This window comes from Thrips palmi, unplaced genomic scaffold (genome assembly GCF_012932325.1).
Source record: "Thrips palmi isolate BJ-2018 unplaced genomic scaffold, TpBJ-2018v1 HiC_scaffold_5, whole genome shotgun sequence".
In the NCBI taxonomy this organism is placed as follows: Eukaryota; Metazoa; Arthropoda; class Insecta; order Thysanoptera; family Thripidae; genus Thrips; species Thrips palmi.
The window spans coordinates 9,927,169-9,950,289 of record NW_023144632.1 but is presented as its reverse complement, the minus strand read 5'-3'; the positions used below and the strand labels follow the sequence as shown (position 1 = coordinate 9,950,289).

General features: G+C 56.2%; 1 protein-coding gene across 1 annotated transcript in view; it reads right to left on the bottom strand.

Moving 5' to 3' along the window:
• The window catches only part of LOC117651161 (collagen alpha chain CG42342-like), a 107,049-nt gene that overhangs the window by 9,808 nt on the left and 74,120 nt on the right, over positions 1–23,121 (bottom strand). Inside the window, exons 3-15 of the mRNA XM_034394966.1 lie at positions 8,037–8,080; positions 7,921–7,947; positions 7,808–7,834; positions 6,666–6,701; positions 6,348–6,419; positions 6,129–6,197; positions 4,750–4,803; positions 3,977–4,156; positions 3,341–3,403; positions 3,126–3,179; positions 2,803–2,908; positions 1,870–1,967; positions 462–588 (exon numbers count right to left, since the gene is read on the bottom strand). Coding sequence (XP_034250857.1) covers positions 462–588; positions 1,870–1,967; positions 2,803–2,908; positions 3,126–3,179; positions 3,341–3,403; positions 3,977–4,156; positions 4,750–4,803; positions 6,129–6,197; positions 6,348–6,419; positions 6,666–6,701; positions 7,808–7,834; positions 7,921–7,947; positions 8,037–8,080 — 957 coding nt within the window. The remainder of the gene's footprint in view (positions 1–461; positions 589–1,869; positions 1,968–2,802; positions 2,909–3,125; positions 3,180–3,340; positions 3,404–3,976; positions 4,157–4,749; positions 4,804–6,128; positions 6,198–6,347; positions 6,420–6,665; positions 6,702–7,807; positions 7,835–7,920; positions 7,948–8,036; positions 8,081–23,121) is intronic.

The window sequence follows — 23,121 nt, the reverse complement described above, 5'->3', positions numbered from 1 at the left end:
CCCTCGCAACCCGGCAGTGGGGCTAAGGGTTGACTAGCGGAACGCATTCTTCAGGCCGACGTCATAGCAATTGCCTTCAGTTACAGCCGACGAAATTTGTCGAGCGAGAATGGATCGCTGACGCGACGGCACCTCGGCACGGCGAGTGCAACTCTCGAAACCGCGAATCGGTTTCGGAGACTTGCTCCGCCGCCCACAGAGGGCCGGTTGAGGCGGCCAAAACTCTGGACGCGGCTTGAGCTCCAGACTCGCTTAACAGGACTCCAACCAAACGCGTGGCCCCACCAATGGATTCCTCATCCCGAGAGGTTTGGGGACACGTTCGTTTTGAGTGCCATTCAGCGACTCTGGGGCTCAAACCGCGTCTAGAATTTTGAAAGGCCTCCACTGGTCTTCTGGCAAATCCACTGCGCCGCGTGGTGCCGCGTGGTGCCGCGCCAGGCCGGGCTGGTCTTCCTTACCTGGCAGCCCGATGTCGCCCTTGTCGCCGCGCTCGCCGCGCAGGCCGCCCTCGCCCGGCTCGCCCTTCTGGCCGGGCAGGCCGGGCAGCCCGCGCTCCACCGCCGTGCCGGGGTCGCCTTTCCTGCCCTGGATGGTGTGCAGCGGGTCGAGTCAGTCGGCCGTGCCGCCACCGCGCCGTGGCGCCACACCGCGCCACACACACCATGCACCCGTGTCGAAAGGGTTCTCGCCAGCAATGTCTGCACGCTCAAGTTGGCAACTCTTTCGACTCGGGTGCATCGTGGACATTATGGCCTGCTTGTGTGGCAACACTGACGCTACGCCGCGCCAGCGATAGCAGTTCATTTGGCTAACGCGCCACACTGCGAACGGCGGGCGTGCCGCTGGCGTGCAGCTGGCGGGGCGGCGACACGCCGTTAGTACGATGGTTAGTCGGGTTAGAAGCGACGCGCATGCACTACGGCACGGCCGGCCGAGGCTGGATTGGTTGAAAGCAACAGCGCGGTGCACCCGCAATGAACTCGTCATGTCCCAGAGATGCCCTCGCTGCGATCGAGACCTCGCAATGAAAATACGCTGTGCTCAAGACCACCGACAAGAGGTTCTCCGAGGACAGGAACTAATATTTTCTTGGTGCTTTCCGCCGTGCAGAGCCACTGCCTGCGCCTTCTTCCCAATTCAGACTCAGCCAAGCCATTTGCAGACTTACCGACGCCATCGAGGCCCCGCGGAGAAACACAGCCAGTTAGTCTACTCAGCCACCACCGCTACGCAAGCGTTTCTTCCAACTACACCAGAGTTAAACAAACAGCAAAGAAGAGCCGATAAGGAGAGCGCTTCTGAATGACACGGCGGCACATCAAACACGTTGCATCGCGAACTGCCTCCGGGAAAAGCACGACGGAACGTTTCGTGTCTTCACCGTGTATCAGTGTTAGTTGTGTTAGGGGTTGGAAGCAGGGCGTATCAAGAGGTACGGAGGTGAAGCAGGCCAGGGAAGCAGAGTGGGATTAGTTGAAGGAAGTGCTACCACCAAAAATGTTACCATTGCACTACAAAACAACAAGTACTACTGTTACAGCAGGTGTTAATAAAGTAAGGCACACGGAGAAACAGCAAACAAAGTATACACATACACACACGCACACACGAACGTTAGAATTCAAAGCCATGTATCAGGAGGAACAAAAGAAGCCAAATTGTTAAAAAGGAGTGTTAGTCGCAACAATAATTTTTGTTCACTTCAATTTTTCATAGAGAGAAAGTGATCAAATTTTAAATCCAAGAAAAGTGAGACTCCTGTCGTATTTTAAAATATTTTTTTAAATTATTGCGTAAATGTAATTGATTGATTTCGATACTTTTGAAATTAATGAATAGATTTAATTGATTGATTATTGTCCTTACCCGTTTGCCGCGCTTTCCCCTCTCGCCGACCTCCCCCTTGGGGCCCTCGGGGCCCGTCGGCCCCGAGTCGCCCTTGTCTCCGCGGCCCCCCTCCGGACCTGTCGCACAACAACGCTACTTCACACACTACTCTACTGGAAACAATGATTACAGCTGGCATGCACACCCTAAACGGTCGAAACGCCGGTCCACACCGCCACAAATTGGGCCAGAGGACCGGTGGAGGGGACAAAAATTCTAGACGCATTTTGTGCTCCAGAGTCGCTGAACAGGAATCGAACCGACATTGTGACCTCCATGGATTGCTCTCCGAAAGAGGGATCCATTGGTGGGGTCACACGCTCGATTCTAGTCCTGTTTAGCGACTCTGCAGCTCAAAATGCGTCTAGAATTTCGGCCGCCTGCACCGGTATTCTGTCCCGTAGTGCGCCACTCAGAGAAAAGCTGAATGAAACCGATTAAAAACTTGGTTGGTTTTAAGTCGGCGACGAAAGAGGCACCGTTTGAATGATATAGGTTAAAATGGATAAAAACCAAGTGTAAGTCGATTTCATACAATAGTTCTTTAAAAGTGCCTCCTCTGTGGGCCTACGAGGAGGATGGTGTTTGGTAGGACTGCCTATCGAACGGTCTTGCCTCAAAAAAAAAAAAACAACAACAAAAACCGCTTGAGCGTGTTCGTCTACGAAACAAACAATACGGCGAAACAACACTAATGGCAGTGAAGCAAACTGACCAAACTACGATACAATGCCTTACCTATTCATCTCGAGTTATCGTAACCAAATCAACGCACAACTCATCTACCAGCCTCTGACTAACCATCGTGACTGTCTCGACTAGCTAAACGCGCACGGGGTGGTTTGGACTTACTGCCGCCCGGGGCGGGCCGTGGTTCTCCTCGTCTTTGTCGCGTCGACGGCGGAGTCTTACCTGGAGGGCCTGGCGGTCCCGGGGGACCCTCGATGATGCCGGTGGGGAACTGGTCTCCCGTCAACGTCGTCGTCAGCCCTCGCTCGCCCTTATCGCCCTTGTCGCCCTGCCAACAGACACAGCACGTCAGCGAACGCACGCCAGCGCAGGCAGCACAGCACAAACAGTTAGACAAAACGGGTTAGTTCAGTCGGGAGGGTGCGGTGTTAGAGGCAGACAGCGGTAAACAGGGGCTCCTACACCTTAGGGGATGAGAACCAAGAAGATAAAAAAGTCGTCAACGACTCCTCGCCACCGAAACGTGAGGCACAGAGGAGACTTACTGGTATTCCTGGCAGGCCAGGCAGGCCGTCTGTTCCGTTCTGGCCGGGAATGCCCTGTGCAAAATTCAGAACGCTAGATCGACATGCGGTACTGGGGCCGTAACATACACAACGGATGAGAATAAATTTTGAAATCACACTGTTTCAATACATTCAGTGGACGTTTACAATTTCGGTGTGACGTTCAAAATTTATTCAAAGTCAAGTTTTCTCACAGGCATTCCTAACTGTCCTGGAATTCCGGGGAAACCTGGTGGGCCCATTAAGCCTGACTGTCCCTGAAACATGAACGGTCCTGTCAAGCCAATGGCTCAATCCCAAACAACCAGCCGGTGCCTGCAAAAACTGAGTCCACATCGAGAAAAAAAATTCACAAGTAGTAAATTAAAAACAATAAAGGTCGCGAGAAACAAGAACAAAATCCAATTTTGCGTGCACTCTTGACGTCACAGTGGTTGGGTTCTCGAGGAACCTTCTGCGTGAGTCCAAAACGAATCCATTTTAGGTGGTGAGGCACACGGGCTAAAGGGTGGCCCGGCTGGGCCCGGCCACGCCAAGGTAAGCCCAGCACTACACCTGCCCAGCCTGCCCAAATCCCCCCGTCCCCATTGGACCGGTCCCAGCCTATTTCTCGGAACAGCCTATGGCGCAGCTCGGGACTGCCCACCCTGTGCTGAATACAAAGTTTTGACGTGACAACGAAACGCAGAACACAAAAATTCTGCCTTTCAGTAACTTTTTTTTAAAATATATATTTTGAGTTTTTTTTCTTTATATAACGTCAAAAGTACACGGCTCAGCTAGCAAGTAGCGTGCTCGGCGCACAGCGTGGCACTCTGTTTATTACTCACCCTGAGTCCCGGTGATCCCGCCGGTCCTGGTGGCCCCACGGGCCCGGCCGGCCCGGCGCTCCCCCGCTCTCCTGGGGGCCCCGACTCTCCCGGCGGGCCCGGCCGACCGTCCTGCCCCGGTAAGCCCTCCTTGCCGACTGGACCCGGTGACCCGGGCGGGCCTGGCTCCCCTCGCTCTCCCTACACAACACAAAGGGACGTATCAGGGACTGCAACTCTGTCGCCGCACTAATACAGGAGGAATAAAATCCAGGTATGTCACTCTGATGAAAGCATGGCAGTATTGACGAAAACTCGGCGACAAACAGAAAGAAGGCGCAGAAACGAGATGCCCATGCAGAGGCATGCATAATACACTGTACGGCCACGGCCTTAAGCATATTGGCATGTGAACCAAAAAAATGGCACCTTATTCATCATGCAACATGCTGAAAACTATTTTGGAGTTGATAATGCAATTTTGAGTCTATAATATCCATTAAGTAAGCAGAGTGTGTTCCGTTCATTGGACCGGTATGATAACAACAACGTTCCCGATAAATACGAAATTTAAAAAGAAATTGAGGGTTAATGGCACTGAATTTCGGGTCCAGTCATTTCAATAGCATCCGTGACAAAGGGCAAGCAGCCTGGATCAGAACCCCGACTCCGTTAACCTTCCCAGAAGCAATCGAAGAAGAACCAGTTTGGACAAGCGAGGTTGACAAGCAGACGAGTGCCGAACGGGGCGTGCTGGGCAGCCTCGTGGCGGCACCTGATTAAGCTGCACTTACTTTGACATAAATGATGTTCTGCGCCGAAATATTGAGCCCCTGCTCTTGCAGTCCCTAAAAGAATTCCACAAAGCTCGTGAATGTTTGGTAGTGAATGCGCTGCCCCTGAGGTTGCAGATCGAAAGTGACCGAGTAGTGAGCGTACCACTACACTAGGCCCACCTAGGGGCGCACGAAGGTGACATAGCTTCTCTCTTTATTTTTAGCAGAATAAATTAAAAGTTGTATATTTGCACAGAATGACGTCGTATGTATTTAAAAGTTGAGAGCTATCTTGGGTTTTATTTCAGACCTATACCGCGGGGTCTGGTAAAACTGCTGATGCAATTTGGAGACACTGAGGCAATGTGTTGGGTTTGAACGAAACAAATAGATGAACAGCAGCGTTTTTAGATCGCACAGTCCTCGGCAATTCAGCTACACATTTAAAAAAATTAACAACACATCACTGACGTAAGAGGCAGGCCACTCCTGGTACAGGATCTAGTTCTTCGTGCAATACATCGTACTCAAGCAAAACAAAAATGTTTACGTCTGACCAACACCAAAACACACAAATCCCTAACAGGTCAGCCACTACAAACATAAAACTAAAGTAAAGAAAAAGTAATAAAATTATTTTAAAACATAGCAAACCAAAGAAAAACAGGAGACTAAAAAGGAGGAGTGCCATACTGCATTTCCAAGGAAAATCAATAGGAAAATAGAATTTTAGGTGATTAAAACGTGCCCACAGATATAGGATTATTGACAGCTTCCAAGTGTTTACAGTGTCCCTAAAGCAAAGTTTCGAAGTCCTACTAGTTCCAGCATAGTATTATGTAAACAAGATAGTACGCTACACCGAAGACCATTTGCAAATTAAAGAAAACGACCGGAAAATTTGTGCATGCCAGTGAATAGAGCCCTGACAAATAGAAACGTGAGAAAATAATCAATTGGGTCAATGGAAGCAAACAAAGGATAAAATAGCAGGAGTTATTTTGATGTAATCGCAATTTTCTTAGGGCTACAATGGGAACTTTAGGGAAAACCTGCGCTACGAAACTAAATATCCACCTCTATACGCGCACATCAAATGGTGCGAACAAAAGTACACCGTACGGAGCCACGCAGATTCCGAAATTTTGCCTGAGGAGACTTCCACCTTTCTTTATTTTATTTTTAGTGTTTGTTCTTACTGACATAAATGACGTATATTTAAAAGGCACGAGTTAATTTACCAATTTAAACAAATTATACATCCACAGACAGAAAGGACAGCAGCTCTCCCAACAGCTAAGGAGACAAAAGTAAACCACCAGCCAACCAAAGAGGAACAAATGAAGAAAACCAAGCATGTGTGAATAGGAGGGCATCACTGCCTCCTGTCTCCATACCTTCACCGCAACGATTTCGGCGTATCCTAATGTTCCTCCACGGAGAGTTGTCACTGAACGCTTCAGCCCCTACAAATATTGCAAGTTTACAGCAAAATTCCTCCATTTCAAATTACAAAATGTCTAAATGAGTCTTTCCATCCAGAAGGCTGCAACAGTTTTGCTAAGGGACTGGAGAGGACGTGGAGACAAAAAAGTGATTAATTGTTTGATAATTACCTTGACGGCAGCGTACATGTCAAATGCCGGCCCACCGGCGTCTCCTTTGGAACCCTTCTCCCCCGGAGCGCCCTGGAACACATCAAAGAGTTTGTCACACACCAAATTTTGCAACGTCTACAATAACAATTAGAAAAAGGAAAAAGAAAGGCAGAGAAAGTGGTCTAAAATTGATGAAGAAAACGTTTTTAGTTATTGAGACACTATTGTAAGAAGCGGCATCGAAGAGCACGTGCACAACGTATGTTAAAAGCTGGCACATGCAATGAACTTTTGTATATTGGTTCACGGCTCAGAGGTTTCTCATTCCTGACTTACCGGATCACCCTTGGGGCCGTCCAAGCCGATTGCACCCTTAAAGAAACAAAAAACGACTCTCAGTCAAGCTAGGGAAGCAGGCCTCTCGAGATCGAGGACGTGGCGTAGCAAACTACCATTTTCCAAAGTAAGCATCAGGTTAAAACAGAAAAGAAATGGAAATCAGAAACCAATCATTTAAGTCCGCAGGCTAGCGTCTTTATTTCGATGTTTTACAAAAACTACTAAATTATGTTCAAAGAATTAATGAGAAGACACTTTGGGAAGCGGAGTCAGAACCGAGTAAAGACAGATCAGTAAGTGAGTTTACGGTCCCAAGCATAAAAGCCACCTCAATTTAATTTGTGTCACTACGAAATAATTTTTATGTTTTTAACCGTCACTGCCCCTTTTATTCTTGTTAGTGGTTAAACAGGCGCCAAGTCGTGTTACTAGAGCGACAGCCGCTCGGCGTGCGATGCTACAAAGCTGAACCTCGCACTACGAGGATTAGTACTAGAGCAGTAGTCCCCTTTCGCAAGATATTGTATGCTGTCCGCGACGACGCTTCAAGACAACAGCTTTGGCAAACTCCCAGCAGCCGCCAAGCCGAGGCCCCGCCCCTTTCATGTTGGCCGGAGAATGACCACACCAGCATAAATCCCCCGCGTGTCTGCCGACGTGTGCCGAGGCGCCTTTGTTTGTTTTGCTGACCTGCCCCACCCCACCCTCAGGCAGCGCCATCGAGAAACGGCCAGGGCTTTTAGGAAGAGGGGCGAGCGAGTAAAGATATTTCAAAAAGGTAAACTACTTCATTTGTGTGTCTACTCTACAATCTCATCTACAATATTACGTTATGGCTGTTTGATTCAAATGACATCTATCATGTCATTGAATGTTTTCTAGTGCACCTACTACAGCTTAAGTCTTACCCCATATCCCCTATCTCCTTTGGGCCCCTTTGAGCCCTGGAAACAAGGTTCAAATCAAAACGTGTTACGGCGTGCGATTACAATACTCGTTTCAACACAACCACAAACTTTTTCACACCGAACCCAACCAAAACCAGTTAGTGAGCCTTCCTAGGATGAACATGCAAATCTTGTTAACGCAATTAGTAACTATCATTGAGTAAATTTAAGTAGTGTTCAGCTGGTCATTACCGGGAATCCACTGTTTCCAGGCGTTCCCTGGAAAACAAAACGAAGGGGCACGTTAGCCAAGTGTAGAGTTCACAAGTTACAGTAAGTCTTTTTTTTTTAAAGGGGACACTTACCGGCGTCCCCTTGGCTCCAGGAATGCCCTGAAACAGTGAAAACGCGCCATAACATTTTACAATTCCAAAGAAAACTACAGTCAGTAGTGAAAGATTGTAGATCGTGTCGTACTCACCTTCTTCCCTCTTTTCCCAGGAGGCCCTTGTGGTCCAGGGGGTCCTGCAACAAACAAACAATTCATTATTAAGTTGAAAATATAACGAAAGGGTTCCAGGTTGGCTATCCTTTGGTGTCCGCTTTATCATTAATAGAATTTTCAACACACAGGCACCAAATATGCAGTGTTCAGGCGATCCATTTTGCAGTGCAGCCTAAGCAGGCTCTGTGGGGATTGAGGTGATAATGGCGAGGGAGGGAGGGGTGCGGCAAGGGCTCTTCGCACTACAGCTAGTGGTGGCGAGAGTTCTGGGCAATTATGAGGGACAAATTGCCCTCGACGGATTAAATTTATAGGTATGGATAAGAGGCACGGCACCCAGCAGGCCTCTGCCATGAATTTTAATCTCCCCTCAAGTGTACAAAGTTTTTCCCTAACGAGTCTGGTGCTCCAGGGCTTTCGTTACGACCCAGATCAAGGCCTCCACTCCCTCTCTGGTATCATCTCTCCTCGGCCGGACCAGTCGCCGGGTGAGACACGGCGGGAGGAGGCAGCTGGGTTGGGGAATGGAGAGAAGGCCGGGTGGAGGACAGGGTCAGGTGCAGGTCGACCCGTCCCGGGGCTGCAGGTGCCTCATCGCCTCACTTTGCCTGACACTGGGTTCCGGACGAGTCCCGGACGACAAGCAATCCCCCCGAGTGCTTTGAGCCGCCTATGAAAACGCCAACTTGGCTACTGTACTTTGAAGCCTGCCTTGAGACCTGTTCGCTGTGCGAGGCCAAGTGCGAGGCGGTCTTAGTCGCGCTGGCAAAGGGGCCTCGCCGTGGGAGCGCGCAGGCGGAGCAGAGTTCTCGGGGACAAGAGCGGCAAAACGGCACGAGTTGATAAGCAGAGCAAAGCCGAGGCACGGCCCCGCATTCATCCCCCTCGAGCTTGCTGCAAGCCAACAGCACTGGCAAATCACCACTCCAGGATGCAGTCGGCATGCAAGCAGAGCCCAAGCAGAGCGCACACATCAATCAGGAACACATTAGGACGCGCGCTCGCTCTCTCCCCTGCCGACTTCACTCTCTCTCTGTCTGTCTTCCCCACGCACACACACACACATACACAAGTGCGCGCAGAAACGCCCTGAATCGAATGCCTTCTCGGCTGCATCAAGTGGCCGCTCGGAAGTGGCACGGCGCAGCACGGCACAGCCGGGGCAGGTGATTCAAGGGACACTGCAACAGGTGGGGGTCACGCGGCGCACCACGACGCAGCGCCCGCGGCCGTTCCGATACGACGCGCCCGCCCCCGCGTCAGTCACACACACTCACTCACTCACACACACACACTCACACACACACAAGGTTAGATTACGTTTCCCTTCCACACCCGCGCGCCGAAAACGTCGACGCCAGCTCGCGATCCGGGTCGGCTGGTGCAAATTCGCAAATTGGCTGCGCGGGGCCCTGGGGGACATCAGGGTCATCAGGGTGGCGCGAGACGACGTCGACATCGCGGACGCATCAGGAGCAGCGGGTGGCGGGCGGCGGCATCCCGGCCCAACTTGGCGGCCACCTTGGCGTCGTCGACGAGTTTCCAACGCGACCCGAGGCGATAATGCGTCCCGGAGCGATATCCGATGGCGCGGCGGTCTCTCGCAGGGACGGTCGCAGACGCCGCTTCCCTTACCGGGAGGGCGTCCGCAGCGGCCGGCGTGGGGCCACTGTAAAACCAAGTGTGGAGGGACGCCACTCTTGAAATGCGTGAGCTTTCAGTCTCACACTTGAAAGTGCACAGTTTGCAGCTGCAGTCTGAGTTTGCAGACGTCTCTCCACTTGAAGTGTAGAGACTGCGCAAACTCCACACATCAAAGTGTAGAGACTTACTCCGCACTAGGAAGTGTGGAGCTGGCCACACTTGGTATCACGGTGCAGAACGCTCGCGAGGACGCTCGCAGACGACGCCTTCCCTAACCAGAAGGGCGTCCACTGCGGCCGGGGTGGGGCCGAGGGCGGGGCGGCGGGGCGCACCCTCAAGACTGACAGGCAAGCGCCTCTCCCCTCCAGGAAGCGGAAAGCCACACCGTGTTGACAAAGAAGAAAGGAAGGAGGTGAAAAAAATTGGCATCCGGCCCCGCCCCTACCGCGCGAAAAAAAAAGTAATAGCGGTGGACTATTTCTTAAGATTGTTTGCAAACAAAACGCCATCGGTGGCTTGTGATTGGGTGGACTAGCCCCGAGATTTGCTGGTTTCTGAGCGACGCTTAACTAGCGGTAAAAGAACTCGCGTTCCCAGACGACGACATCCAGCAGAACGTAGCAACTGTCTGTTTCCTGGATGTGTGATTCGCCGAACACACGCTACTTTTGTTAACACGGGAAATGAGTGAAGGGGATCGCCGCGGGCCGAGTGTAGCGGCAAAGCGAAGCCAAAAAAAAAGAAGAAAAAACCTGTGGCAAAGCCGGCATGGCCCCGAGGCAACGGACAGCCTTTTAATTAATGGACTGCTTCACACCCTCACAGGGGGAGGGGGCGCGTCCATTGGCTTCGTTGCGCGCAACAGTGACGGAATCGATTTATCGAGCGAGACACCAATCTGCACACACGTTCCGCGGGAAACTGACACGCACACTGTGAATGATGTCAAGCTACACCGTCATTTTAAGTGTCCACTTCTCTACACGTGGTTTCAAAGGCGCAGCTGCTTATGATCCGATCCGATGTTTCCTGGTGTCGAAACTGTCGTCACCTACCTGAACACCAGACCACCGAAAGTTCCCCTCCCCCCTCAATTCCAAGAGGTGGCCACAGCAAAAGGTCTCTTTCGTGCTTCCGAACGGCGAGACCGTTACCGTTTCCAGTGTCTCGGGTGATGAGGCACATTAAAAAGGCCTGTGGGAATCCATACCGTGTAATTTCATTATCGGTCGATACAAGCTGGCTTAAGTTTCAGCACGCCGGGGCACACGCAACGGCGAAGGCGCGCGCCGCACAGATGGGGCCACATATTGAATTTAAAATGATATATCAACGAAAAATACATCATGTCATTAAATATTCGATATTCGGATCTCGTTTTCGAGCCGAGCTCACCGCGCCCGTCAAAAGCAGCTGGGTGCGAGAAGGTATTTAGTCATGGTCTCCAAGTTTGAACGCATGTTTCAAAGTCTATACTCTGGCGCCTCGCAACCCACCGAGTGCTTCCGCGGGGAGTGGTTTCGTGACTCTGTCTCGGCCGCACTCATGGGGCTCTCCGTGAGGGTGCGAGAGAGACAGAGCAACAAAACGATCATCTGAGTCGTTCGACTGAGCACAGCCAACGTCACGGGGGTGTCGCGCCATGGCGGTGATCGACAGGCTTCTTTTCCTTTCATCAAGGCGCGTGTCTGCGAGCCGGGCCAGGCCCGCCACCTGGGAGCGCCACAGCTGTCGACAAACATTTTCAAAAGGGCGTGCATTCTTCTCGTCTTTTTTGCCGGGGGTGGGGGAGGCTTGCCCGTCCAGGAACGACACCGCGGCGTGTCGGCGTGAGGCGTGGTGGCCGAGGCACGCCAACGGACGGCGGGGCCGGCGGGGCTCCGTGTTGTGGCTGCGGTGCCTCGGGCAGCCTCGGGCCTCAGATTGCCTTCTTTAGGGGCCGGCACGCCGCGGCACGCCAGAGGCACACCCAAGGCACGCGTGGCGCCGTACACCGCGCGACCGGCCCCAGGGCGGGGCGGGGCGGGGCGGGCCCACAGCCACCCTGGGGCCTGAGCCGGCCGGCCACCCTAAGCGCCCCTAATGAAGAGTGCGAGCTGGGCCTGGGGCTGCACCCTCCCCCTTCCCCCACCCCTCCCCCGCCGCGCCACCCCGAGAGCCGAGCGGCGCCGCGCGGCGGGCGGTCCGGGGGCGGTCCGGGGGCGGTCCGAGGGGCGGCGGGGGCGGTCGCACGCGGGGACAATTAAACACTTACAGCGCCCGAACGGCCCGAACGGCCGCGGCGGCGACCGACTTGCGGCGAATTCACAAACACGGCCGGACGCAATGGCCGCTTGCGGTGGCGTGGCGGCCGCACGCCCGGTTCCAGCCACTGCTTGCAGCTACTGGTTCACTGGTTCCAGCCAGTGTGTCAAACAACCAGCCGCCCCACCGCACCATGCACACTGCATACACGGCCGCAGCATGGACCCGCGGACAACAGGCGCTTCATAGAGCACCCCCGCCCCTCCAGCCGGGAAGAGAGAGAGAGAGAAGAGAGAGAGAGAGAGAGAGAGAGAGAGAGAGAGAGAGGCGGGGTGGAAGTGGCGATGACAGCCTCCAGGTGGGCGATGCGCGCCGCCCTGCCGTCGCGCCGCTCTCTCTCTCTCTCTCTCTCTCTCTCTCTCGCCCTGCTATTGCTACGTTTCCTGTCGCCGCTGCTCGCGTGCTCTGTCTCCCTGTCTCTCTCGCTCTCGGTAAGTTCGTTAAGTTGCAAAAGTAATTGAAAGTTTTGGCGCCCGTATATAGAGGTCGAAGAAGAAGAAGTAGAAGTGCAAGAAGAAGAAGAAGAAGAAAAAGAGGAGGAGGAGGAGGAGGAGGAGGAGGAGGAGGAGGAGGAGGAGGAGGAGGAGGAGGAGGAGGAGAGGAGGAGGAGGGAGGAGGAGGAGAAGGAAGGAAGAGGAGGAGAGGAGGAGGAGGAGAAGAAAAGAAAGAACAAGAAAGAAGAAGAAGAAGAAGAAGAAGAAGAAGAAGAAAGCAAAAGACGGAGGAGGAGGAGAAGGAAGGAGGTGCTGAGCTAGTTTAGTGGAGGGATAAGTGTTTGTCGGGCGGGTGCGCGAGGAACGGCGGAATCGAAAGGCCATCAGCAAATCAGCCTCCAGCCGGCTGCAGCCCTCCAGCCCTCCAGGCGCCTCCAGGCGCCGCGACATGTGCGGGGCGCCGGCCCGGCGGCACGCCCACGTTTGTAAAAGAGGGCCATTTGGCAATCCGAGGAAAGGAAACGCGATTGGAAATGGTCGCGCCAGCCGCCAGCCCCTTCGCCCCGCCCCTCTCCACGCACCCCCCCCGCCGCCTGTTCGCCGCCTCGCCACCGCGGCAAAAAAAAAGATAAAAACAGGACGAGTGCGGAAAGGGAGGCCTGATGCATTTCTCGGTCAATAAAGCAAGGCGAAATGATAACTCGAAAAAGAAAATAAAAAGTGGAAGCGGAATTGGAAGGGAGAAGTAAATAAACGAAGGAGTAGATTAACGCCCGCGCCGTTTGTATCCCCGCATTTGTCGAGCAGACCAGCAGGCGCATTGCGACCGCCGCCCCGCCGCCACACTGCCAGCCACAAAGCGGCCAGCGGAAGGGAAAATGACGCGCGCTAATTCCACCCCACCCCCACCCCTCCCCCCAGTGTGCCTTCACCAGCCTACGCCAGCCTACCGCCCCGCAGTCACATTACTCGACAGGCTGAGCAGATAAGAATGCAAAAGTGGCGTCCCCATATTGGGCCCATAACTTGCGCACGCCTCGCCGGGGCCACGGCCAGGGCCCGCCGCGCGTGGAGAGGCCGCCGAGAGGCCGCCCCGCCCCGCCCCCCACCCCGCCCCGCCCCGCCCACCCCGCCCCGCCCCACCCCGCCCCGCCTCTCCCAGCGCATAAAGGAACGCCCCCTGGACAGATGAGGGCCACTCAGGGGCATTCACTAGGGACTTAGAGGCCGGAGAAAAAAAAGCAAGAACCGCGGGAAAAACTTCATAAAACCAACGACGGGATTTTTTTTTTTGGTTTGCGGATCTATAGCAGCTGATCCGTCCGCCGTCCGCACTAGGGGACGGAGGCCAGCGAGTTGCTTCCGCGTGGAACGAGTCCTCAGCGCATTTCATCGCAACAGTGCAATGTTCCTTTCAACGCCGGGAGCAATTTTTCATCGAGGCGCGGAAAATGAAACCTTTCACCCCTGAAGACAAGGGAGAGGGTTGCCCCAGCAAGACGCATTCGACAGACGCCAGCCAGAAGCGCCCGGCGGAGAGCGTCCGCGCGTCCGCCTGCAGCGGCGAGGGTAGGCCGCCCGCTGCGCAGACGAGTCGGTTGGGTTGCCTGGCGCGCGACGCCGGGCGCTCCCCACCGAGGACCCTCGCCGTCGCCGAGCCTGGCTGCCTGTCTGGACGGCTGGCTGCCTGACTGGCTGCCTGACTGGCTGCCCGCGCGCCAGCGGCGGCGAACTCAGATCCAGTCAGAAAACTCCCCCGACGGCGGCCGTCTCGGACTCGGACACGGAGCTCGACGAAGCGGGGCGTCTCCGCGGAGGGGAATCGGCTCGAGGGTGGCCGGCCCGCCACTCTGGTCGGAAGGAATCAAGGAAGGCCTCGGGCTGACCCTCTACGGCCACGACGGCCACCCCGCAAGACGGCCGCCCCGCCTAAGGGGATCAGAGTCCACATCGGCGGCCACCCGGCCAGGCCAGCCGGCCAAAGCCCTTCCACTTGGACGCACTGATAAACTGGATTCACGCCGCCCGCCCCGCCCCGCCCCGCCCCGCGAGAACGAAAGGGGTGTGGCGGTCCATCACGACGTCCGGGAAAGCGGCGCGCGACAGATTTCGCAGAGCAGATAACACACGACGCACAATCATTTCCCCGGAAACTGGCCGAGTCCGCACAAGAGTGAGGGGGAGGGCAGCAGGTCCCGGCCGAGGACAGACTAAGGAGCGACGAGGACCGACAGGGACCAGGCACGGCGACTGGAGTAGTTCCCCGCGAGGCGGCGAGGGAGACGCGCGGCCCTCCGGAAAAACCGGAAAACCGGAAAAACAAACAACTAGTGGCGCGGTGCCGCGGCGGGCAATTAAAATAAATGAACCAGAAGAGGAGAGAGGGGGGGGAGGATGAGAAGAGTTGCGGTGCAGAAAAAAAAGAGTGAGTGTGAGGGTGTGTGCGAGAGAGGCAAAAAGGAGTGACCGTTAATGGTCCCGATGGCGGGGCCGGCACGGCAGCGCTTGGCTGCGGCTCAACTCAATCCCAAAGTTCACGCGAGTGGCACGGCAGTGCCGCGCCGACCCGCCGGCCTCGCCCGACCGGCGAATCAATGTAGCTAACGAACAAACGCCACTGCAATGCAAAGGCACCTCATTTCGTTTCCAGGAAACATCGGCCCGCACCTACGGGCACTAGGGGGAATCACATCCATAACTTGTACTAAAAGGGCGACAGCATTCGATCGGAGCGGAGGGCCGAGCGCCGCAGAGAGGAGCGAGTGGTCGCCCGCTAGCCCCGCTAGCCCCTCCAGCCCCGCTTACTCGGCACAGCACAGTGGCGGATTCCCCGAACGGAGGGCAATCCATTAGTGGGGTCACACGTTCTGTTCGACTCCTGTTTAGCGACTGTGGAGCTCAAAACGCGTCGTCTCCACCGGTCTTCTGGCCCACTGTGCGCACCCACCTCGTCGCCCTGTCGCTCTGGCTCCCACGGGCGAAAGCGCTGCCCCGCGAGGCTGGCGTAATTAACCGTCGCAGCGCGTTAATGGAATCCCGGGCCAAACTTGCTGCCGTGCCTGCCATGCCAGTCGGGGCGCGGCGGGCCAGGCGGGCCGAGATACATGACTCCGGGAATCACGGCGCGCCGCCACCGGCACCGAGCTACTGACGGCTCACTCCCCCGCCCCATCAAGGCGCCCGCCGGGGCTTCGGCGGCATCCACGCGCCGCCACGCGCCGCCACTGAGCGTCCTCGCCGTCCTCGCGCACGTCGCCTTTTCCCCCGCGAATACGTGCCGCGGTGCCGTCGTCGTCCGCGCGGTGTGAGGCTCGGCTCGGCTCGGCTCGGCTCGACCTGGCTCGGCTCGGCGGCGCGCCCCTAATTCACACCAAGTTGCGGGTGGAATCTTAATTTGTCTTAAACAGGCGGCGTCGCGGCGGGAGCATCGCCGCGGGCTGTGTGTGGTGCACGGCGAGCACGGCGAGCACGGCCTGGAGCGCGAGGAGAGCAGCGGCGAGGAGCGCCGAGACCCAAGGCCGGCCGAACCAGGGGGGGGGGGGGAGGAAGGGGGGATCCCAAGTGCCCCAAGTTGGGCCAAGGCGCGCCTGTACGCGACAAACTGCGCACCACACACACACACACACACACACAAGAAGTAGCCGGAAACTTGAGGCGGCGAAAATGATTTTCTTGAAGAAGGATGATCGCCCCCCCCCTCTTCCCCTCTTTCCCGCCCGGGGCATTTTACACCGAACGGGGCGGACGAAACTCAGATCGGAGAGCAGCAGGTCAGAGGCAATGAATTTACCGACATGCAGCTCCCCTCCCCTCTCTTCCCTCACCTGGACCGGCTGGCAGCGAGCCATGATCCATATCGCGTCATAAAACAAAGACGGACGCGGTGCAAAGTAAATAAGCGATAAATAAAACCGCTTTCCGCCCGCGCCCCCCGTCTTTTCTCCTCCAGCGGAACGTCGCTGCGCGTCGCCGCGGCGGTTACCTCCGTTTATACGTGGACTCGCCGGGGCATAAACGCCGGCCGCCAGTCCGTTAAGCGAGAGCATTATTTCACCCGTAAGCGCCGCCTTCGCGCTTCGCGCCGACCCACGCCAAATTGGCGTGCCGGACGCACGGCGACGGCCGGGGCGAACCCGGAGGCGAACCCGGAGGCGAACCCGGAGGCGAACCGAACCCGGAGGTGAACCCGGAAGCGAACCTAGAGGCGTACCCGGAGGCAAACCGAGGTGAACCTGAACGCGAACCCAACCCCCAAACCCAATGAAATAAAACACAAAAGATACCAAACTAAACGGGAGTTTCAAATTTAGACAGCGGGTATTGCAGTTGATGACAGTGCGGAGGTTCAGTCCCTCACTCGACTCTCCCACGGCTTGTGGCTCCCTCTTTTCACAGACACTGGAAAGACAAACCATGACGCCGCCCCGCCCAGCCCGCTTCCCGCCAACGCGGACCACGTGCTTGATGAACAGTGCTGGAGAGGGCTCAGTGCCCGGCCAGAGCCGGAGCCGGGTGGCGCGCGCGAACCCTATCGCAACACGAGTCGATTCAGTCGGACCCGCCCCGCCCCGCCCCACTGCTGGTCCGGCAAGAAGATGCGCACAATAATAAATTGCAGCCAAGATAAGCGGGCGAGATAGAGACACGCCACTGAAGAGGCTGCGGGGGAGGGGAGGGGGAGGGGAGGCTGGAGCCTGGCAGTAAGCCATCACGGAGGGAGGCTCGGCCAACAGACCGCGCAATCAAGCATCATGTGTACGGAAGAATCAGCCCCTCCAGACCCGCCGCCACCGCCGCGCCGCCCGCAGACCGCCCGCCAAAATTCACAACATTTATCAATCACGCCAACAGCGGGGGGGCGGGGGGCTGCGACCGGGGTTACGGCAGGGTAGGCCCGGAGGAAGGAATGAATAAAACGACGAGAAAAACATCTCCGGAGGAAAAAGTTTCCCTTGAGACTGCCGTGCATATCGGGCGGGCTGATAGCCGACCAAGTGTGCCGCGACGCGGGGCTGGGAAAGAGGGGGGGCAGCGACGATACCGCGAGTGACAACGCGCCGGACCACTGTTTTCCCTTTCTCTTCCCAACTTTTTTTTTCCGCCGCATTGCCGGCACCGCATTCAATTACCATTTTGATAGCGAGCAGCGTTTTGGTTAGGTAGGGAAAGGAAGATTGGGGGAAGGGGGGGGGGGGTTACGAGGTGGGCGGTGGGACGCACACAATAGGTGGAGGGAAGGAGGCAGAGAGCAGCGCGGCCGGTATATGCAGGCAACCCCGGCGGGATTGGCTTGCAGCCAAATCACCCCCACCTGTCGAACCCCCCGGGGGCCCTCTCGGATCTCCCTCGCGGCCCGGAAGCGCTACAAACAATTTTCCGAGAGGCTGCCGGGCCAGCCAGCCAGGGCAGGGCAAGGCGCAGGGCACGGCCTTTGAATATCATCTTTACGGAGATTTATGTGGCCTAAGTACGGAGAGATTGAAGCACGACGACGCTGCTGAATAAATACCAGCAGAGGGAGTGAGAGTTTGAGAGAGAGAGAGAGAGAGAGAGAGAGAGAGAGAGAGAGAGAGAGAGAGAGAGAGGGGGGGAGGGGAGCCTTGCTGCAGCCCTGTCGTCGGCCGGGTTTTCATCACGGACTCTACTGGATGACTACTTCATCCCAAGAAAGGCAATAGCAACATAAATCTGCCCCCTTTCCCCCCCCCCTCTCTCTCCGTTGCTCCCCAATCCGGGTCCAGAAGCCGTCGGACACCTTCGCGGCGGCGGAGAGAAATGACGTGGCGATTGGCGATTCGTCAGCGAGCCGCTCACTCCGTCATTGGCCGGCCGAGAGTCGCCTTCGTCGCTCCGTCTCTCTCGCACTCACGGGGCGTTCCGCAGAGGTGCGAGGGAGACGGAGCGACGAAAACGGCTCTCGGAATCAGGCTGCGGGCGCGGGCAGGGCGCTGGGGGAGACGCGGTCACCGAGACGCCTTTCCAGTACACTGTGCAGTGCACAAGACTGCGAGGCGAAACGGTGGACTCGCAACCAAAGCTCGGTGCCAGAAGAAAGGTCTACGAGCACCACCAAAAACACCGGGGCGACTTTTTGTCATGGCGAAATATGCTGTAAGTACAGCTCCCGCGAAAACCAAATGGACTTTGTGTCGTGTCTCTGAAAGAAGCATGGTCGCAGCCTTTTCGATTTACGCACTTGAGAAATGTTCTAACTCGCGCCGAGTTCACCGCCAAAACAGAGTTCAGCTCAAATTTCATTGAATTTCCGCAGACATTCGGGCCGCACGCAGCGCCTTTTCACTGACGCCAACTTTTTCCTAGCTCTCGCTTTCTTCTCCTCCTATCTACAGTGTGACGCCTCCCCCTGCGGGCCCGCTGCCTGCCTGCTGCGGTCCAGGAAGTTGTCGATTTATATCTGGCAGAAAGACAGAGGAAAGGGGAGAAAAAGAGATAGATATGGCGGCCGTCCCTCTGCGTCGCTCTGCGTCCTGCAAATAACGTGTGGGGAGACTAATGAAACACTCTGCGCAGATTGGCGCGCCAGGCTGGTGGTGGCAATAGTGGCCATGGCGGAGGCGAGAGACGTGGGCCACCTGCCTGCGGGGCTGCTTCATCCCCGCCGAAGCACAGTGGGCCAGAAGACTGGTGGAGGCGGTCAGAACTCTAGATGCGTTTTGAGCTCCAGAGTTGCTAAATGGGACTTGTACTGAACGTGTGACCCCACCGGAGAATCCATTGGTGGCACTGACAGGTCCAGCAGAGCGACGTCGCAGCGCGGGCGGCAGGCCGCGTCGGCACACGTGTCACCGGTCGACGGGAATAGCGGAGTCGCGGAGGCCAACAGCGAGCTTCGTGCCGAGTGACGGCAGTGACGAGCGGCGCATCGACCAATGCATTAATAGCGGGAGCGCCTCCGGCGAGCCTCGCCCCGCGGAGCCCCGCCCGGCCGCGCCCGGCCCCGCCCCCAAACGGGGCCCCTTCCCTCTTTTCGGGCCCCACCTAATTGACTTGTAAACGAAACGAAAACAGCCCCACAGCGGAACACCTGACGAACATGTCGCTGCGACTTCACAGTTTCGCTCCTTCCTTCGTCCCCCGGCATTCCGATGCGCCGACGCCGCGGGGGCGGCCAGGTAGTATAACCCCCCGGCCGCCGGCATGGAGCGGGGACGGGGGGAGGGGGGGGAGATGTTTAGCGTCCGTGCCCCAATAAGAACACCCACAGAGGCCCCGCCCGCGGGGGGTGCACCATTCAGGCAAATGCAGCCAAATATTTTACTAACCCCCCGCTACGCACGCAGCGCGCACACACACACAGGCGCGCCCACACACACACATACACACACACGACGTGACCGAAGACGGGGAATCGAGGATATTGACAGTGACGCGTCTGAAATCCGAGACAGGCCGATCAGCAACACAGGCAGAGAGCTTCTAGGCCTTCTCCGCGTCGTGGGCGAACGGACGCACGGCGGCGGCGGCGTTTTCCGCCCAGGCTGATGCAGCATCGCCACTGCGCCGCGCAGGCCAGACAATATTTTGACGTGGGGGCGTGGCTGCCAGATCGGTTTGATATAAAGGGCCCGGTGGGTCCTGGGCGGCCCCTCGCCGGGGCAAGGGGTCAGATCCAAGTAGGTGGCCGTGCGAGGTATGGGGTCCCTGGACCGCCCTGGGCCGCCCTGGACCCTGCAGGCTGCAGGCAGGGCCCTCTGTGGGGTGGGTGGCCACCGCAGCCGCCCCGCCCCGCCCCAGGCCAGCGGCCAGTGACAGATCACACGGACAAATTACACGTTGAAGAGGGATAACTTGACAAGTTTTCAGCCTGAAAAGGGTTTGGAGACGAGCGCAGCCTTTTCATCAACACACGCCAGGACGGTCTCCGCTCCCCCTCGGAAAAAAGGAGGAGCGAGAGGCCACTTTGACGTCCGGGAATCGATGAAAAATTCACACGAGATTTCACAGTCGTCCCAGCGGGCAGAATGTAAACATAAAGTCACAGAGACAGCCGTTTCGCTCACGAAACTTCACGCCGCGCGGAGCCTCTTTTATGTACCTTCCGCGGGAAAGTCCTGCACCCCAACCTCCCCACCCCCGCCAAGAGAGCTGGCCAGCTTCCGCACCACAAATATGTGGCCGATTTCCTCTCGGAAGAACAGTTTCTGCTCTTCTTTCCGCCAAGCCGCAGCCGAAGAGAGCAATCTGTTATACCGGTTGCAGTCGCCAAAGCTCCACGCTTCGCTGGCGACAGCGTCTTACCGAACCGAGCAGCCAGCCGCAGCGATCGCGACGCTCACCTGCAACACACAGAGCAGACAGCGATTAATTTCAGGGCCACCGGCATCAATGAATGATGAGGCTTGTCTCTCTCGCAGCGCTAAGGGAAGCTGCACAAGTGCGAGAGAGGCAGGGCAAAGTCAGCACGGCATGGCGGCGCCGAGGGGAGGCTGAGGCTTTGCGTTTCCCCAAAAGCAGGGCCGCCGTCGTTTCATAAGACATTCGTTGGCGTGTCTCGTCTCGACACGCCTCCAGCGGGGCGCGCAACGCCAAGTCGCAGACGTTTGGGAAATCACGAGTCATAAGGGAGATGTCATGAGGACGCGGAATGGGCGGGAAAAATATGTTGCACGGAAGATGGGCAGGCGCGTGTAGGCAGCGCCGCGCCACGGCGTGTCACGTCGTCTGTCACGGCGTCGCGGGCAGATTAGCTGCTCGGCGTCATCGTCACACAGCGGGCCAGAAGGCCGGTGGAGGCGGACAAAACTCTAGACGCGCTTTGAGCTCCAGAGCCGCTAAGCACGACGACTCGACCTGGTGTGACCCCACCAATGGATTGCTCTCCGAACGAGGAATCCATAGGTGGGGTCACAAGCTCGGTTCGAGTCCTGTTTAGCGGCTCTGGAGATCAAAACGCGTTTAGAATTTTGGCCGCCGACGCCAGTCGTCATTTTGAGGAAAGAGAGACGAGTGCCTCCAAAGAGGCCATCGCCGCAGACGCTGACGACCTCGCCGCCGACGACGCGATCCGTGATTGAAAGACGAGAGCGCCCGGCCCAGTTTTCCAACTTTGTCACTGCATATTGCATCAAGCGGTGGCAACTTCAACAAGTTGTTCGGCGCGCTGGCGTTGGTTTTGGAGGGCAGACGAGCAGTCGGGGCGATCTTCTAATTAATTCGGTGGTCGCTCATTGAGTACCCGGCGAAAGCTGTTTCGCTTTCAAGGGACTTTTTCTTTAGATTCCCAATCATAACAAGCATTTATGCCCGTCTCGACAGCAACACGACAGTCTTTCCACAGCGCCGTGCCCTCCGCGTGCCCGCGCGGTCTACTGAAAGCAATCGATTGTTTAGATTCGTTGGCGAGAATGGCCCTGCGCGGCGACGTCAGGCAGTGCCAGGGCGGTGCGACGTTAATTACCTGGGCTTAGCGCGGGGCCGGCACCTAGCCCCGAGGAGAGGGCTCTCGCCTCGCTCGCTCTCGCCCGGCCCCTCCAAGGGCAAGTGCTGCCAAGGCTCGCGGCTCCAAAGGCGGTGACCCCCCGCAGGGCTCGGCCAGGCTCGGCACCCGAGGGGCCGAAGCGTCGAGGTGAGGAGCACCATTCATTTTAATTAAGATTGCACCCATCGCATTAGGGTCGGCGTGTCAATCGCTGTCCGTCCGTCCGCGCGGCCGCGGACCAGCATCAAGTCATCAAGCACCTACAGTGGAAGAGGAAGCTGACCCAGGTGGACGAGGCAGTTTCCAACAGTGTAGGCACATTTTCCCCGCAATAAAACTTTGATGGGTTAACACTGAAAATCAAATAGTGATACATCTCACTCTCTGAGGGATGAGACATAACTGTCTCACCGAAAAAATGGTGATACTAAAATGTATCACCGAAAAAATAGTCGTACACGCATGTATCACCGAAAAAATGGTCGTACACGCATGTATCACCGAAAAAAGTTCGTACACAAATGTATCACCGAAAAAAGGGTGATACTTCCCCAGGAAAACAAGGGCCAATCTCGCTGATGTCTCACCGTTTTTTCGGTGATACATTTCTGTACGACCCTTTTTTCGGTGATACATGCGTGTACGACCATTTTTTCGGTGATACATTTTGTATCGCCGAAAATTGGTGAGATGTCTCACCCTTCGAATTTCAGTGTTCAGTCGAACTGGGAAAAGAGGGTATATGTCCATGTCTACCGGAGGCAGGTTCTCATTGCAGAGTTCCCGGCGTAATCCTTTACGTTCACAGCACGAATACCGGTCGCGGAAATGAACTTAGCTTGCAGGTTGTAAATTGCGGTCACTTGCGAGAGTCACTCAAAGGAGGAGAAACTTGTTGGCCAGTTCACGAGCCCGATCTGTCACGGTAACTCTACGAATTAAAAATGCTCCAACGCAAGGTTTGGAGTAAAATCAAGTTAATCGAGTTAAATACAGCACGCCCAACACGGCAAATAAGCTAAAGAAAAATTATTTTTATTTTTAAGCACAGCAACTATGCTTTGCGGCATCGTGGTGTGTACTGTAGCCAGCGGCCCGCAGAATCGGACCCATTTGCACAACCTGAAGGACGATAAGAGGCTCCACAGCGACGCCGTGCCGTGCCGCGCCATGCCATGTCGCGCGAAAAGCGCGGAGAAGAAAGGCAAGCTCCTGGAAAGCACGCGTCTTTCAATGCGAA